We start from the raw sequence: 16,489 nt of genomic DNA on the forward strand, positions 1-16,489 counted from the left end.
GGTAAAAATTGCAGATTTTCACGTTTCTTGGCGTCTAACTGCAATAAATTTAAGGATTCTTACATCTTTCAATGCCTGTCGTTTTTTCCCGCATCAACCGATTTCTATGAAACTTTCACAGTGCATATAATTGACACAGATCTATAAAACATATTTTTTAAAATTTCAATATAGGCCCGCATAAAAAAGTTGTAAATGTAACTTTTAGTATTTTCTCTACAATTCCTACCAAATGAAATTTTTGAAAAAATTTCTTTTTACATCTTGTAGTAAACTAATTGCTCTAGCTTCCCAAAGAAGCTCAAATCGCATAGTCCAATATTAACAAAGTTATCGTTTTTTTTACAGCGTCCGAATATTAATGATAGTCACTGTAAGTAAGATATGTAATCTGTATAAAATTTTAGATGAATTTGTTCATGTTCCTTTATGACACTCTCGGTATCGTTTTTTTTTTAAGAACACCGTTCGCGTAACAGTTGCAGAACATTTCTAACCCGTATAATTTTTTATAATTCCCATGACTTTTTTTCGAAAAAGGATATTGCCATTCAGACGATCCTCTAATTGATGGAACGGCGACGTTAAAAAAGTTACGCGTTCCATTTCTTTACGACCCCTGTAGAAGTTCCCGCAACCGTTTTATCTTACCATGGAAGTTGATAAAAAAGAAAATTGACTTAAAACCGAGGGATCTAAAGTTCCCCGAAGCGGCGAATATAATTTAATAGAAACAATGAATTAGTGAGCGCGGCTCCCGCTCCTACGAGAAGACCGGGGACTATAGTTTCGAGGATTTTGTAGCTTAATGATGATGGGAGATAATGCGGTTTCTTCCGATTTAGAGTAGCAGTTCTGAAAGCGGTGATTATGAGCTGAGAAATAAAAAGAAGTTGAAGTGTTAATTGGTCTTTGAAAAGTTACGCCATTTTTACGGTAACGGAGAGAAGATTATTTTCATTTTACCTCGAACAGCCGTAGAACTTTTTTGTTGGAGAAAAGAATCGAAAAACGGTCGTCAGATAAAGTATAATAGAATAGTAGTATTCTAATAGAAATCCTACACTGCCCGAACCACAAGTTACGCTGCCATTTAAACAATTAATATATCTTGTTCATTTGCTATTTATATTTATTTTTATCCGAGACATAATTTCATTCATAACTGGAAGAAAAAAAACCAGTTTTGAAAATGGTAGCGCAATTTGTAGAGGGTTATTCCATGCCAACTCGATCACTTTTTGCAGGCACCATCGTCTATTTTGTTCTAAATGAAATATGTTGTAGTCTGTATGAAATTGGGGGTTTAAGTCATCATTTAGCCGGTTTCGAAATTTTTTAGAAATGGCAGGCCGTTAAAGTTTTCACTTTTTGCCCGTTTTGGCGAAAACGTGCCTCACTTACGAATTTTTATCTCAGGAACTATTTATCCGATCGAGTTACATTTTCTTTTGTTTTATTCGGAAAGGATTGGGCTACTACAAAATAAAATCTGGTCTCGAGAACATACCAGCAGACTGTATACGACTAAATAACTCTATTTGTACCTGGAGAACAATATTAGTAACCACTCTTGGACAACAACACCTTTTTTATCATGACTTCTTTTATAGATATTAGTTTTTATAGGAATCATATATGTTCTACAAAAAAGCTATCTTTACGACAAATAGTTCCTGAGATAAAAATTCGTAAGCGAGGCAAATGGACAAAAATTGAAAACTTTGACGGCCTGCCATTTCTAAAAATTTTCGAAACCGGCAAAATGATGATTTAAACCCCCCCTAATTTTACATGGACTACAACATATTTCATTTAGAACAAAATCGACGATGGTGCCTGCAAAAAGTGATCGATTTGGCACGGAATGACTCGGAACATTTTGCGAGAGATCAAAATCACTGAATGCCTGTTGTTTCAGTTTGTTGCAGATGCTTGTGCCACTCTCGTCAACGAAACAAATAGGATGTTCCAGGCTGTCGCGACTACGGTCTAAACCCTTGAACTAATTTTATCTTATTCTATGTAAGATATGTCCTGTGTATAGATACCTACTTGCCATTCGCATTCTCCTGCTTCGCATCCACGTCCGAGCCGACGAATCCTTGGCCGTATGGCATCGATATTTATTTGACGTTCTCAATTAAGCGAGGAAGAAGAAGAAGACGAAGAAGGAGAGGGAGGAGACGATGACGATGACGATGATGAAGAAGAAAACGAGAAAAAAAAGTATACGGCGAACTCGCGTCAGAGTTCCTCTACCTGTTACGTGGGTAGTTCAGGGTATCTCGAATTCTTGACCTTATATTAGGCACTTGGTACTTATTAAGGTTCATGTGATTAATGAACGCTGTATCTCTCGCGAGAGTGAGACCTATAGGAGACATGCTTTCTTTCGTTTTTCCTTCCTTCGAGTAGTAAGAAACTCGGCTGTGGAACGTATCGGTGCGCCAATGTGATTTGTGAAAATGCACGGTGCTATTCTCAGACCCGATGGGATTCTATTTGTCCGCACGACCGTTCTACAATTAATCGAAATCGTATGTAAATGAAAACCAAATCTGCGCGCTCGATAAAAGCACGCAGAAGTTCTACGAATACCGGAAATTCCGAAATCGTGTACTCTGTTGAAGGCAGAACGTCACGCGATGAGCGATGTGGCCGAAGAGCAGGTGATTCTACGCCTTAAAGTGAATGGAAACTGTAGAACACCATTTTTTATATTGGATTATTATTTACGATAACGTCTCCTGAAACACTCCATGGAATTAGATTCCTTCTGCATGGAATATTCGGTTGGTGATCAATAGATTGCGTATTTACTTTACGAATGTACTTCTCTTAATAAGTTTATAATAAGTAACAGAACAAAATATTGTTAGATTGTGTGGATTGTTGTTATGAAGGCATCGAAACCGCACTCCAGCGATTAAAATTAATAAAAATTGATGTATTACCTATGCACATAAGAGTGGATGTAATCTACGAGCATAAATTATAGACTGCAAAGTTTTATGCATTTATATTGCTTATAAAAATTTTAAGAAAATACTAAAACGCAAAGTTCGATAGAATTCAATACTGTTTTTATTTGTTTTGCATCCACAAAGACCATTAGCACTGAAAGAATTGTTTATTTGATCGCACTTTCTTAAAATATCGGTCTAATCCGCAATCTTAAATAATTATTTAGACGCGAAATCCGTCTACTTCCGGTTGCATCGCTCATTCCTCCTCTACAGAAAAATCCGAACGGCTTGAAATGTTTGTAAGACGATCATGTGCCGAACGAATAGAGTTCTATCTCGTCTAATTTCTTGCCAGTAATTTCCTACTTGTTCTCCTGGCAAAGGCTGCGGCCCGGTCGGACTTAGAATGATTTGATGACACGGACACTTCGTGGATAGTGTCCCGGTGTACCCCTATCCTGTTCGTTGAGTTGTTCCGAATGATGAAAAACCGTGCAGAAGCGCTTGCACACCGATACATATGTCATCTTCCTCGAGATCCCACTAGACCGCTGATCGCGATCGACAGGAGGAAGTATATTTTGTAATGAACAGAGAATAAAAGAAAAAATAACGAGGTGGAAACACACATTCACGTGGTCCAAAAGAGAAAACGAAGCAGACGCGTACTACGGAGAGTCGTCGTCTGTTCTGCGATTCGGACGCTGCGAAATCCCGGAAACGGCAAGAAACGACGAAATGGGAAGAGTGAACTAGCAAAAACAAACAAAAAGAAAACAATGGAGGAGAAGAAGAAAAAGACTATGGCGTTGTACAGTCGATAATAATTTATCACTCAGTCCAATTGTAAGATTTATTTAGCGGTTAAGGCTCGATTAAGGATTCCCTGTTAAATATATACATATATATATACATATATATATATATTAAGTTACGTCGGTGTAGCCACTTAGGAGCTACTACTCGCGTTCGCTCGTAGGGACGGATATCAACGATTTCTGTTAAACGAGTTCAATATGTCGAGCGACCAACCACGTAACGATGTTTCCTCTCCGCGTCGGAGACCACGAAGGATTGATCTTCGCACACAGGCCAGCATTAGTTTGTTTTAAACCCCTTCCCCGTTCCCCTAGATCCTACTTTTTCATTTCTCTTTTTACAGTTTACTTTTAACTCCGACCTTTCGTTGCCAGGACCGTTGACGTCGACGTTCCCCTCAAAATCGAAACCCGATTACGTACATGTATGTGAGCAAGCTTATAAAGCTCACACGCTCAGCTCATTTCGAAATTATCATGGTAACCTGCATGCGAATGGTTTTGAAATCGATGAGTTCGTTGACCGAGAACGATCAGGATTATTGCGAAATGTATATTTGATTTTAGCAGAAGCCTACAGAGAGGTACATATATGTAGAGGCTGCTACGTGAACGTTTACGTCGACGGGGTCCGGTCAGAATCGTTCTGTACACGTCTAATCGTTCTATTTTTTTTTTATCCCTCAGAACCTAAGGTACAAAATAGTACTTTCTACCTTCTTCAACTTCGTATATCGATAATAGGTTTAAGCGGTAAAGCGCAGTGTATATGTTTATATGGACATTGTAAATAAGGTATACGGGCTCGTCGTGAGTAGATATTATTAAATATCGTTGCGATAGAATTCGTGCAGGTTCTATCCAATACGCACCCACCCCATGGGATTGACACGTACAAAAACACACGTTTACCGATGTACGAAGCGTGCATGTACACGGCGTCGTGCATAGAATTGGCGGAACGAACGCAGTGACTCTGCGAGGACGTGTAAGATTGCGACTGGTGTCGATAAGAATTTATCATTCTTAATAAACGGGCTGCGTTCCTGAGCATTAGTAGTTTCGGCAATAGCTTTTACATGTATCCGAAAAAAAAGTATTGTACATGTGTTATATGAAGAAACGAAAGTACACGAGAAACGGAATCAAACTGAATCGAACACGAAGTCACTGATCACTGCGGGTAATAACAGAGACGAGCGAAACCGGTATTAGGTTGTGAGATGACCGATTTTTATTGTTGCGAGTCTCGTAGGAAAATTTCAATCCTTCGGATCTGAAAGTTCGCTATTTTCTTACTGCTGCACCGAATACGTGTGAGATCCAATAGTGGCGCTCATCAAAGAGTCACCGCGTTCGTTCTCTCGACAATATATATACACACACACACACACTTGTAACATCGTTCTCAGTTGTAAATGCAAGACTCGTTTTTAATTTATGTGAAGAAATGGAAAAAAAGCTGTATTTATTATGTGAAAGGAAAAACATTCCACACGGCAGACGTGATCAGTGTGAATGCGATCGACTTTTTTTCGTGGGATTTCAATTGCAATTTTAGATTAACTAATAGCGCTAACGAACGAGGAACAAGAAATGTAAATAAAAGCTTTTTTTGCGAAACACCTTACATGTTTAATCCCAATCACACGATCGTAATCGAGAAACGCGGCGGGTTAAAACAACTTTTTGTCGCCTACGGTTGCACGGTTTTTTAGTCGATTTTCAGACATTTCTGTTAATCCGTTTACTAGGACCGACTCGATTGGCTCCCGGAGTAAAACGAACGAGAAGGTCATAGGGAATTAATGTCCTGGATAATTTAACGGTGAAGAACGATTGGTAAAAGGCGGTGGAAGTGCTCTGTGATCATTTTAATCGATTTTCCCGCGGCAAAGCATTACGTATTACAATCGCGTACCGAGAGTTCCGGTACTAGCGAAGCGTAAACTCCTAATTTCTTTAATTCCGGCAGAAATTAACTTGGCCGTTTGCGACCTGATTATAAAACAAACTGGGGCTGCCCTCGTTACGGAGGAGAATACGCGTTTTTTATTTACTTGATCTCTTTGTTTAACTTGCTTCGTCTATCGGGGGAAACGACAGAAAGGAATTCGTTGAATTCATGTTTCTCGGTATGGTTGGTCTCTGTTAGCCGACGTCGAGATGTAAACGAAGCAACCTTGTATAGGGAAGACTGTTATGTCGGGAGTAATGTAAATAAAAACTAATACAATAGAATCTGGATCGTCGGACCGAAATATTCGAGTGACAGGACGTTCAAGTATCCGAACAATTTTGCCTAACAAGCAACACAGAATTGTGTTTTTAAATTATTACATAGCGTTTACAGATTCAATTATGTCACCGAAATGCTGAACAAACAAGGACGCGTTGTCTTACGATTGCAAATGAAGGATAGAATGATAAAAAGAATAGTAAAGAAAGATAAAGACTGAAAAAGTTGCTTAATTTTTGTTAAAGTGATTCTATTTTTTTATTATAATAAAGTTTATAGTAAAGTTTATATATATATATATATATACATATATATATATACATATATAGTAAAGTCGCGATCTAGCTCTCTAAGGATCTCCACGATCACTGTCCCTTCGCGTACCCCTTCCACTGGGGGGCATCCCCGCGAGGGGTCCAGAAGCTCAAGCTGCCTCGGTCGCCGAGCAGTACCGCCAAACGCAGTGAGCGGTCCGTGTTTACTTGCTTTCCTTTTCTACGTTCGGCATCCTTTGGGTTGGGACGAAAGTTCGTAGCGTTTTTAAATTAAAACTTAAAGATAAAATTAGGATATTTATACATAGATTTGTTGAGTAACGTATCTTCTATTCTCTGCTGTATTACTTTTTGCCAGTTTTTAGGTGACTTATTATGTTATTCAGTAAACCTATGAATAAATATTTTAATTTTATCTTCGAAGTTTGATTTAAAAACGCTACGAACTTTCGTTCCAACCTAATACTTTCGGAGCGGTCGACGCGGTCGACGCGTTCGACACAGTCATATAAAAATAGTTTCCCTACACGATCTATGTCCCTACTCGGAACAGGCGATGTGAGCTAGAGATGACAACTTTACTGTATTGCACAATATACTTCTTAGTTCCTACGCGAAAGGAAAATCAGTTTGTGCACGCGCTGCCTGAGCTCGGTGCTCAGTCAGTCAGACGGGCGTCGGGACGCGGATTCCGGCAGGAGCGGACGAACTCCGGGACCAGGAGGGCCATGGACTCACCAAAGGCTGACCAGAGATGACCAAGGGTCATCCATCTAGCTCACTTTCAATAATCATAAGTTTCACCTTTTTTTGTGAGGTTAATTCGCTTTATAACACGGGGTGGGCCAGGGGTTCTTCAATGCTGTTTATTGTAGTATAATTTATTTTTCCCCTTAAGGTTACAAATCCCTTTTACAAAACCTTCCTCAACCTAAAACTTATCTCTACTCCCCCTCTCCCTGTCCCTGCCTGCGTCCTCCGCCCTAAACTCTCATCGCCGTTTGCTCGCCCCACCCTATCTCTCATTCGCACGCTTGCCGTCGCTCGCTCACTCGCACGCTCGCACAATTCCCTTTCCCCCCATCCTACACACACACACACGCCCCCCCCTCTTCCCTAACCTCTTGGACCCCCTCTTCCGGTCGATCCTTACTCCCTCCTATCATATCTTTTCGTTCATTCATACTTACATACTACATACCTTTCACGCACTTCTTCCGCTCACACACACACACACATTTTCTCTCTCCAATCATCCACTTTCCTCAGCCACTCTCCCCCTTCCCCCTCGTCCCCTAACACTTCCCCCACCATCCCCTGCCATCCTCCTCCTTCACCTCCTCCCTTACACACCTCCCACAATGCTTTTTATTGTTTACCTTCAACTGTTAATTCAACGAACACTTCTGTCGAAACTTTCAATCTTCTAAAATTTATATTTCTGATCTAAGATTGGTATTCCTGCGATCGGTGGTCCCCCAGGGGCTCACACACGGATGGGGCCGTATATTTCAATTACCGTTCAGTGACAGCTTGTACGAGAATACACCAGTGGCGCACCCAGGGGGGGAGCCAGGGGGCAAAGTCCCCCACCAAGAAAAAAATGTTCAGCTTCCAAAATTAAAATCGCGGAATAGCCCTGGGTACCGATGATAGATATTTTGGCTTAAAAAAAGGTCATCACGCAAAACCTAGGGCTGGGTTCAAGTCGCCCCCCCCCCCCCAAGATTACATCCTGGGTGCGCCACTGGAATACACACTGCACTCATGTAATTTTTTTGTGAAAAATAAAGAATATTAGTTACAACAGTTAATGTGTTTGTTTTTCCCCAGTCTGTACTGTCCAGAGGACGAGAGAAAAATAGCGGAAGGGGAACGGGGCAAGAGGAACGCGAAGGCAATCTGAATGGTCAGGCTTCTTTCCCCGTTCCCTTCCCGCTAGTTTTCTCTCGTGCTCTGCACAATAGATATGCGATAGTAGAATTAGATTATCTTCGAAAATTTTGCATTAAGAGACGATCATATTCTCCGAATACAGAAGATTCACTTTTCTGGTTTTTCGAAAGATTTCATGCCACCTCTTTTACTATCATGTTCTCCAATAGATACTCAAAAATTTACGAAAACCACGAAAATTGAATTTTGAAAATTTTCACCAATTTCCGACCGTCTGATTTGTCGTTGAGTTGCACTACTGAATTTCGTGCCACCTCCTTCGATATCATGTTCTCCTAATACAAAACTCAATTTCCGAGATTTTCGAAAATTTTCGCCAATTTTCGACCGTCTGACTTGCCGTTGAGTTGCACTACTGAATTTCGTGCCATCTACTTCAATATCATGTCTCCTAATACAAAACTCAATTTTCGAGATTTTCAAATATTTTCGGCAAAAAAGGAGGTGACACGAAATTCAGTAGTGCCACTCAACGACAAGTCAGACGGTCGAAAATTGGTGAAAATTTTCGAAAATCTCGAAAATTGGATTTGTATTAGGAGAACATGCTATTGAAGTAAGTGGCACGAAAATCAGTAGTGCAATGCAGTGCCGCACCCAGGGGGGAGCCAGGGGGCCAAGTCCCCCACCAAGAAAAAAATGTTCAGCTTCCAAAATTAAAATCGCGGAATAGCCCTGGGTCAGTGATGGTAGGTAAGGCGCTTTTTTCGCGCATGCGCGACTATTCTAACCTCAGATGGCCTCAGTCATGTACAAAGATCGGGTACCTTGGCCACCTCGCTAATTTCGCATAATTTCATTATGTTATAGCTGGCGTCAAGACGAATCCAACGACCTACTTTTTTATGACCCTAAGCCCATAAATAACGCTGCAATATTTTATTCCCGTTTTTCGGCCCACTGTGACAGCGGCGCGGCGCGGCGTAGCCGGCGTAGGGCGCCGCCGATGCTGCCACAGTTCCCCACAAACTTCGGACGTAGATACGGTCCTGACGAAACTCGCGCATGCGCGAAAAAAGCGCCTTACCTACCATCACCGCCCTGGGTACCGTTGATAGATATTTTGGCTTAAAAAAAAGGTCATCACGCAAAACCTAGGGCTGGGTTCAACTCGGCCCCCCCCCCCCAAGATTACATCCTGGGTGCGCCACTGGTGCAATGAACGGTAAGTCAGACGTTCGGGAGAAACTGGTGGTTAAATAAATATGTACGCAAATACGTTTCTTTATTACATTGTCTTTATTTATTTATTTATTGTCGATTTATACATAAAATATTTGTATTTTACATGTACATTGCTTATACTCTAAATAATTATAACAAGAATGGCTCCAAAAGACTCTGCACACAGAATTCTACTGCAATACTGCAGATCAGAGTATCGGAATCGCTAAATGAGGTGAGGTAGCACGAATTGGAGTCAGTGTTGTTAGATGGTACGGGAAAACTCGCGCATGCGCGGCGAATCCAGGAACGTATCTGCGTTCTACAGTCCGTAGCTTGTGGGGCAAGTTTTCTTTAGAGCGGTCTAAAACTTTTGTCCGCTACTGTATATATACAATTAGAATATATTTATATATTACATGTACATACACATCAAATTTTAATATAACATATGCATGTTAAACGTTATGTTTGAAAATCGAGAAGAAAAGATTGTGCGAAGCTATGCGGGGCAACCAAGGTGCCCGGTTTCGTACTTCAGTGACGCTGAAATCGACGCGCATGCGCGAGTTTTCCCGACCATCTAACAACACTGGCTGTACCTCGCTTGTGCTGCGGCAGCCGATGGATAAACCTGCTGGCACCTCTATGTTACCGAACTGTCGGTAACATAGAGAGCCTCCCGAGGCCTAGACAGAAAAGCCCATAAGATGTAATGTCTATACTAACTTTGTCTGTGTCTAAGATTTAAATCCTATAATGTCCTATATAAATAGTCATGTGGCAATTTGTGAGGTTATAGTGAATAGAACGATGGAGTATTTCTTAAGAGGAATACTTAATTAAACCAGTTTATAGTACAAATTATGTGTAGTAATATCAATTAACATGAAATTCTTTACCAACTCTACAAATGTTTGTGCCGCTCGTGTTGGCACGTTGACAGATTTCGCAAGGAATCCTACGCTTTGCTTTGAAACTCCACTTCCTCTGATTTATACGAAAGTAATTATCAAATCATATTAAATTGGAAATAAATAATACTTTCCTAATAATATTAATTTTCATACAGGGAGGCGTTGTGCCGCACTTAACCAATGATGTTTTCGAAATGGTCACCACGGAACCACAATTTCTGTCTGTTTCATTACCTTCAACCATGCTAATGTGTGAAGCATTGGAAGAGATTGGTATTAGTTTCGCAGATTTTGTTAGTATGCAGGTTTGTTAATTATTCCAAATTTTCTACAACACATTCTTGTGTCCTGATTAGACTACAGATCTTCATGCAATTTATGTTATTTCTTCCCGGAGAAATCATATATTGACATCTTTAATTTTTAAAATTTTCCAATAATTTTGAATTTCAACCACTCAGTTTTGCGATAATCTTTATGCAAAATAAAAACTTTGTACCTAGATCGCAACAAACTGAAGTGAAGCGGAAGTTCATTTTCTTTCTTAATATGTTCAATAGATTGAAAATAATGTAACGGTATATCTAAATTTTTCTAATGGTTTTACTTTATCAAATTACACCTACTCATTTTTGTCATAAACGCATAAAATCCGCTGTCTACTTATCAAGTTGAAACAAACTTTTCTTACTTGGATGAAATTTTTATTCTGTAATTAATTGACGATTAATGATTTTCTTTCAGAAACACATAAATATGCTTTCAATTACCGATCCAGCTGTCTTAACACGTTCAGGCTTTCAGAAGCTTGATACCGTTGCTGTGTGGTCGAGAGGCGGAAGACACATAATGTCAGCAGATGCTTATATGGATATGGTCGAAATATTTAAACCAGATTGCTATGTTGCTTTATGCGACGGAGACACTAACATCAATAGTACCAGAAAAAGAGCTAAGAAAGCTGTGTATCGTAGTAATACAATGTTTGAACAATGTTTATCTAGGCATAGCGAGTCTGAAAGTTTGAAATCAATAGGATTATTAGCTGCTGTTGAAGGTGGCTATGATGTAGATGCTAGATTAGAATCAATTGATTATTTAAAAGACAAACCTGTGATAGGATATGTAATAGATGGATTACATAACAATGGACCAGATGTGCAAAATATTTTACCAGAGACAATTGTGGAGATAGTAAAACAAACAATTGTAAGTGAGAGATTTTCTTATATAAATGATCAAATGATAACAGTAATTATTTCAGAGCCTCTTACCAAATGAAAAAATGAAGGTGTCAATGGGATGCTGGAATCCACTAACAGTATTAAACCTTATCGAGTTAGGTGTAGATATATTTGATACATCGTATCCTTATGTAACTGCACAGAATGCGGAAGCTGTAACGTTTTTGTGTGATCACAATATCTGTAATAACATATCACATATAATATCGTTCAAAGAGAAAAGGTAATGCCAGTAAACGAATATATTAATTGAATTTATAATCTATTTCAATTTTGTACTAATTATCATTTTGCGGTAGGTATATGGATGACTTTTCTCCGATATGCTCTCACTGTGAATGTCTTACATGCAAAAATCACACTAGAGCTTACATACACCATTTACAAAACACCAAAGAATTGCTTCTGGGAGTATTATTAATGATGTGAGTACTTCTCCATGTATTTACGTGTTCTCTTATGGTGTGTCTGCTATACAAAATTTCATTTCCAGACACAACGTTCATCAGCATCTCGAATTCTTTAAACTGATTCGAGAAAATATAAAGAACGGCACGCTTGACAAATACAAAGAAAAAATTGCTTTAAAATTTGAAAACAACAAAATCGTCGAATCGAACAGAGTACAAATGGAACAATCAAGGATTGTACACGCGTGATTACGGACATATTTGTCATCACTTTATTACTGTATTATTTACAGCGCTGCCTTCGTAAAAACAATAAGAAAATTAGAAAACTGACAAAATAATTGCTATTCGGGTAAAAAATTCGGATCTAAGTAATTGTACGAGGAATTGCTAAAACTTTGCGGAAAGTAATCTAAGTCATAACTTCTACTATACTGTGGCGGTTTTAAGGAGATCAGTCTGTGTAACGGGTCGTGTAATGGTTTTTCAGCTTCCAGCTGTGCTACCGCACAATCACTGCATAAATCCATTCCATCTTGGCATTCGGTGCAATGCCACCTTGTACCTGTTAAAGGCTCTTCCCCGCACAATGCACACTGTAAACAAATGTAATTGTCCATAAAATAAATCTGTAATTATTAACAAATTAATCATTTATTTACCTTGTATCCAACGTGTTTGTATGCTGCAGATGAACTCTCCTCTTTCTCGATTTTCACTTGTCTCAACAAATCTATGTGCCTCAGCTCAGGATTATCTTCAATAATACTGTTCCCAGCATCATCCTCCTGTAGACATTGATTATAGTCCCATAATTATTGCGATTTACTTTACCATTACAGTATACGATTGAATGAATACATACAGATTCCTCCGTAACTGTTTGTTCTTTACTCTCGTCAGGCATTGTGAAAGACATATCTTGATGCGGGAAAAATGTAGATCTTCTGAACAGGGAATAGTTAGCACGTTGATGCCTGTGACCTATTCCTTTCTTAGCATCCAATTTCATTTTAGGACCACGACCAGGAATAGGCAGGCCAGCTCTCAACAGTTTAATAAAGTACTTTTGAACTCTACTAGAAACTTGTTTCGGTGTTCTATTGCCTATCGAACAAAAAAGAATTGAAACAACACAATGAAAAAAGGAATCTTCATAGAGAATATACCTAAAGCATTAGCTATTTTGGTCCACCGTCTCATTTCTACTTCTTCCGGTGGATATTCTATCAGCAATTCTTCTAATCTTTTCTGTTCCTCCACCGTCCACAATTGATTAAACGTTTCGGGTTTGCTCTCGTCGAAAGCGCGTCCTCGTACTAGAATCTAAACGTTACGAACAGAAGATTTTATTAGACAGATTACCAGAAGTGTAGCTTATATTCAGTATATAAAAAGACGATGTACCTTTCCATTTTCCTGTTCGGTCTTTGTTTGCACGTTGGGCAAGACGTGTCCATGCCTGGTCTGTGGCCTCATACGCATATCGGGTACAGCTATGTTATATTGTGACCAGTCGATGTAAGGAATTTCTGCGATTTTCTGCGGTCCTGGTAATTCCGGAAGTTCGCCATTCTGAATCTGTGCTACAAATGATATCGGATCCTTTAGTGCTTTCGAACGGATAGACAGCAGTTTGTCCAGATCTTCTATAGCCTGTGCACGTTGAGCTTCCAGAATAACAATCGTTTTCAAAAGGGTAGTGTAATCCTTGTTCCCCTTCAACGCTAGATGATCCGATTCGAAATAAAATTCACCGGGCTCCTCGTCCTCACATTTCTTTTCCTTTTCATCTTCCATCGCTAATCAAACGGTTAGCGCTGGCCGATAGGCTACACGCGTGTCCAGTGTATAACACCTTAACCTAAATTATTTGTCAAAGTAAATCAACACCGACATGCAAAACGGTCTATCAAATAGAAATGACAGAAATACGTCGGTCCATTCTCATTAACAGCAAATGTTCCATTCGATGAGCAATCAGCATACGAAAAACGATGAAAAATTTTCGAGATAAACACAGGAACAAATGTATTTACCGGAACATGCCAAAATACATATATATATTCTTGGATTGGGGAGGCACGTGTGCTATTATATAGGTGCTCCGTTAACTTATTATCTTCAGTCGAGATAACAGATATTACATCGCGCATTTTACAATCTTTATTTGCGATCGTAATCCTAATTTAATTTCAACAATCTTAATCGATAGTTGACTATCGCGATAGATATACGCGTCTTAGCTTTTTAGATTATAAGACATAAATAGTAATGCAAGAAAGTACACCCGAATATCGTACCTGTACGATAATGGGTATACTTTTTGTTTGATTGACTTACTTTTGGAATGTATACTTCAACCGAGATTAAAATCGTAAATGGTGTTCATTAAAAAATGTGTATATATTATTGATTGATATGATATTATATTGAGACAAGTATACTTTGTCTATATAGTTTGCACTCTTTTGTCGAGCGTGACTCGACATCAGAGAAAGAAAAACGTAAATGAAACGGGTTTTTATATGTTTTTGGTTCTTATCCTTTATTTATTTAGTTTCTTATTTTTTAGTTGACACTATATAAACCGGTCAAAATGATCGGTTCCAGATTTTTTATTTTAAAATTATTGAAATTATAAAAGTGATTTCATACGAAATGGTTGTATTATACATACAGGGTGTTTACCTACAGGTGGGAGAAAATTTAAGGGGTGGTTCTCGACGATAATATAAGACGAAAATGAAGAATAAAAAAATTGCGATTTCGGCTTCGTTATTTAGTTATTAACAATTAAAAATCCGCCTAAAATGCTGCAACACTTCTAACAAAAGTATACGTTGCATACGTCAGACAGGCGCGCGACAGTCTCGTATCAAGTGACAAACGCATGCATACCTTGGTTCTCATTTGGGGCCCCAGCGAGGTGAAAATGTTTAAAAAATCGGTGGACGACATTGAACCTACCTACTCGTTAAAATCCACAAGGGCATTTCTAATATCCGCCCTATGGAATTATCGAGTAGAAGGGGTCAATGCCCTTTCACTTTTAAATTCTTCTCACACATATTCATAAATCCTTATCCTGCACTATAATAGTTCATAACACCGTACCTAATATACTGGAATAAACGCTCTAGCACTATTTACAATATCATACACACGCACTACGAGTTTACAGAGTCATGCGATTTCTGCGAACGGAAATCTTCGACGCGTGCGAGAAGAATTGTTTCTTCTGAGAAGCATCTGAGAAGCATCTGTATGCACACTGATTCAAGACAGCTGATGAGGTCGATGCCAGATCGATAAAACAAATGAAGGTCTACAGCAAACTACCGTCCAAACATCGCGCGTTGCTATACCAATACATTGTCTATCCTGTTTTCACGAATTTCGTGATTCTTTCTCATTCTGTCTGTGACCGCGAAATATCTCATGTGTGTGCATTGACCACATTAGCTGTCTTGAATCAGTGTGCATACGGATATTAGCTTGTACGGACGATTCTTCTCGCACGCGTCGAAGATTTCCGTTCGCAGAAATCGCATGACTCTGTAAACTCGTAGTGCGTGTGTATGATATTGTAAATAGTGCTAGAGCATTTATTCCAGTATATTAGGTACGGTGTTATGAACAATTATAGTGCAGGATAAGGATTTATGAATATGTGTGAGAAGAATTTAAAAGTGAAAGGGCATTGACCCCTTCTACTCGATAATTTCATAGGGCGGATATTAGAAATGCCCTTGTGGATTTTAACGAGTAGGTAGGTTCAATGTCGTCCACCGATTTTTTAAACATTTTCACCTCGCTGGGGCCCCAAATGAGAACCAAGGTATGCATGCGTTTGTCACTTGATACGAGACTGTCGCGCGCCTGTCTGACGTACGCAACGTACACTTTTGTTAGAAGTGTTGCAGCATTTTAGGCGGATTTTTAATTGTTAATAACTAAATAACGAAGCCGAAATCGCAATTTTTTTATTCTTCATTTTCGTCTTATATTATCGTCGAGAACCACCCCTTAAATTTTCTCCCACCTGTAGGTAAACATATAGATATATCTTTAGTAGAGCACGTATTACAATAGGAGCCGCGCAAAGTCTAAATAAAATCAAACTTGTTATTTTTATAAGGGAAAATACTTTTAGGCTCGGTAGGTTTAGTGTTAAAAACAAATATAAGTTGCGCAAATATAAATTACAACAATTAAAGTTTGAGAGTTATATTTAATATCATTAGTAAACAAAGTTTTTCGAAATAAGTAGCAGTCGAGGAACTGTCCTTTGAAGTAATATAACACTTATAAAATAGTAGGGATGAGTTGTTGGCAATAAAATTGAAAAATAATTCGGAGTGCAAAGGGTTAATTCAATGTTGTGGAAGCATATGATAATTAAAATCAAAGTTCAGTGTATAAATATCTTTCTTGTTTGCGATGTGACATAATAATTTTCCTGTAAGTTTTAAGCAAAAGCAGCATTCAGGGGAA

At 38.9% G+C, this 16,489-nt stretch overlaps 3 protein-coding genes across 9 annotated transcripts in view; 2 read left to right on the forward strand and 1 right to left on the reverse strand.

The window, feature by feature from the left end:
• The window catches only part of LOC143211928 (uncharacterized), a 297,767-nt gene extending 294,182 nt beyond the window's left edge, over positions 1 to 3,585 (forward strand). For all 6 annotated transcript variants that reach the window (XM_076430066.1, XM_076430068.1, XM_076430069.1 and 3 more), the window contains one exon: positions 1,922 to 3,585. The gene's annotated coding sequence lies outside the window, so the exon portion shown is untranslated. The remainder of the gene's footprint in view (positions 1 to 1,921) is intronic.
• Positions 3,586 to 10,141: 6,556 nt separating this feature from the next.
• Positions 10,142 to 12,638, forward strand: LOC143211820 (queuine tRNA-ribosyltransferase accessory subunit 2). 2 transcript variants are annotated; one of them, XM_076429821.1, is made up of 6 exons: positions 10,142 to 10,426; positions 10,494 to 10,631; positions 11,083 to 11,547; positions 11,603 to 11,805; positions 11,882 to 12,007; positions 12,076 to 12,638. In XM_076429821.1, the coding sequence occupies exons 1-6, from the start codon at positions 10,310 to 10,312 to the stop codon at positions 12,239 to 12,241; spliced, it is 1,215 nt and encodes a 404-aa protein (XP_076285936.1). In that variant the 5' UTR covers positions 10,142 to 10,309; the 3' UTR covers positions 12,242 to 12,638. The 2 variants fall into 2 exon arrangements, with proteins under 2 accessions (XP_076285936.1, XP_076285935.1); XM_076429820.1 differs by having other exon boundaries at positions 10,143 to 10,426; positions 10,494 to 10,643.
• On the reverse strand, positions 11,146 to 14,754 carry LOC143211821 (ZZ-type zinc finger-containing protein 3-like). Its single transcript, XM_076429822.1, has 5 exons — positions 13,400 to 14,754; positions 13,162 to 13,318; positions 12,858 to 13,099; positions 12,655 to 12,780; positions 11,146 to 12,588 (listed from the first exon to the last, which is right to left on the reverse strand). The coding sequence occupies exons 1-5, from the start codon at positions 13,790 to 13,792 to the stop codon at positions 12,337 to 12,339; spliced, it is 1,170 nt and encodes a 389-aa protein (XP_076285937.1). The 5' UTR covers positions 13,793 to 14,754; the 3' UTR covers positions 11,146 to 12,336.
• Positions 14,755 to 16,489: the final 1,735 nt, after the last annotated feature.

The sequence above is a fragment of the Lasioglossum baleicum genome, chromosome 9 (assembly GCF_051020765.1).
Source record: "Lasioglossum baleicum chromosome 9, iyLasBale1, whole genome shotgun sequence".
Classification (NCBI taxonomy): domain Eukaryota; kingdom Metazoa; phylum Arthropoda; class Insecta; order Hymenoptera; family Halictidae; genus Lasioglossum; species Lasioglossum baleicum.

Excerpts from the sequence above, each read along its gene's own strand:
- LOC143211821 (XM_076429822.1), bottom strand. The coding sequence starts at position 13,792 with ATGGAAGATGAAAAGGAAAAGAAATGTGAGGACGAGGAGCCCGGTGAA. Across the intron at positions 13,319-13,399 it reads CCGAACAGGAAAATGGAAAG|ATTCTAGTACGAGGACGCGC; the intron begins GTACATCGTCTT and ends CGTAACGTTTAG. Across the intron at positions 12,589-12,654 it reads ACAAACACGTTGGATACAAG|TGTGCATTGTGCGGGGAAGA; the intron begins GTAAATAAATGA and ends ATTTGTTTACAG.
- LOC143211820 (XM_076429820.1), top strand. The coding sequence starts at position 10,310 with ATGAAATTCTTTACCAACTCTACAAATGTTTGTGCCGCTCGTGTTGGC. Across the intron at positions 10,427-10,493 it reads TTCCTCTGATTTATACGAAA|GGAGGCGTTGTGCCGCACTT; the intron begins GTAATTATCAAA and ends ATTTTCATACAG. Across the intron at positions 10,644-11,082 it reads CAGATTTTGTTAGTATGCAG|AAACACATAAATATGCTTTC; the intron begins GTTTGTTAATTA and ends ATTTTCTTTCAG.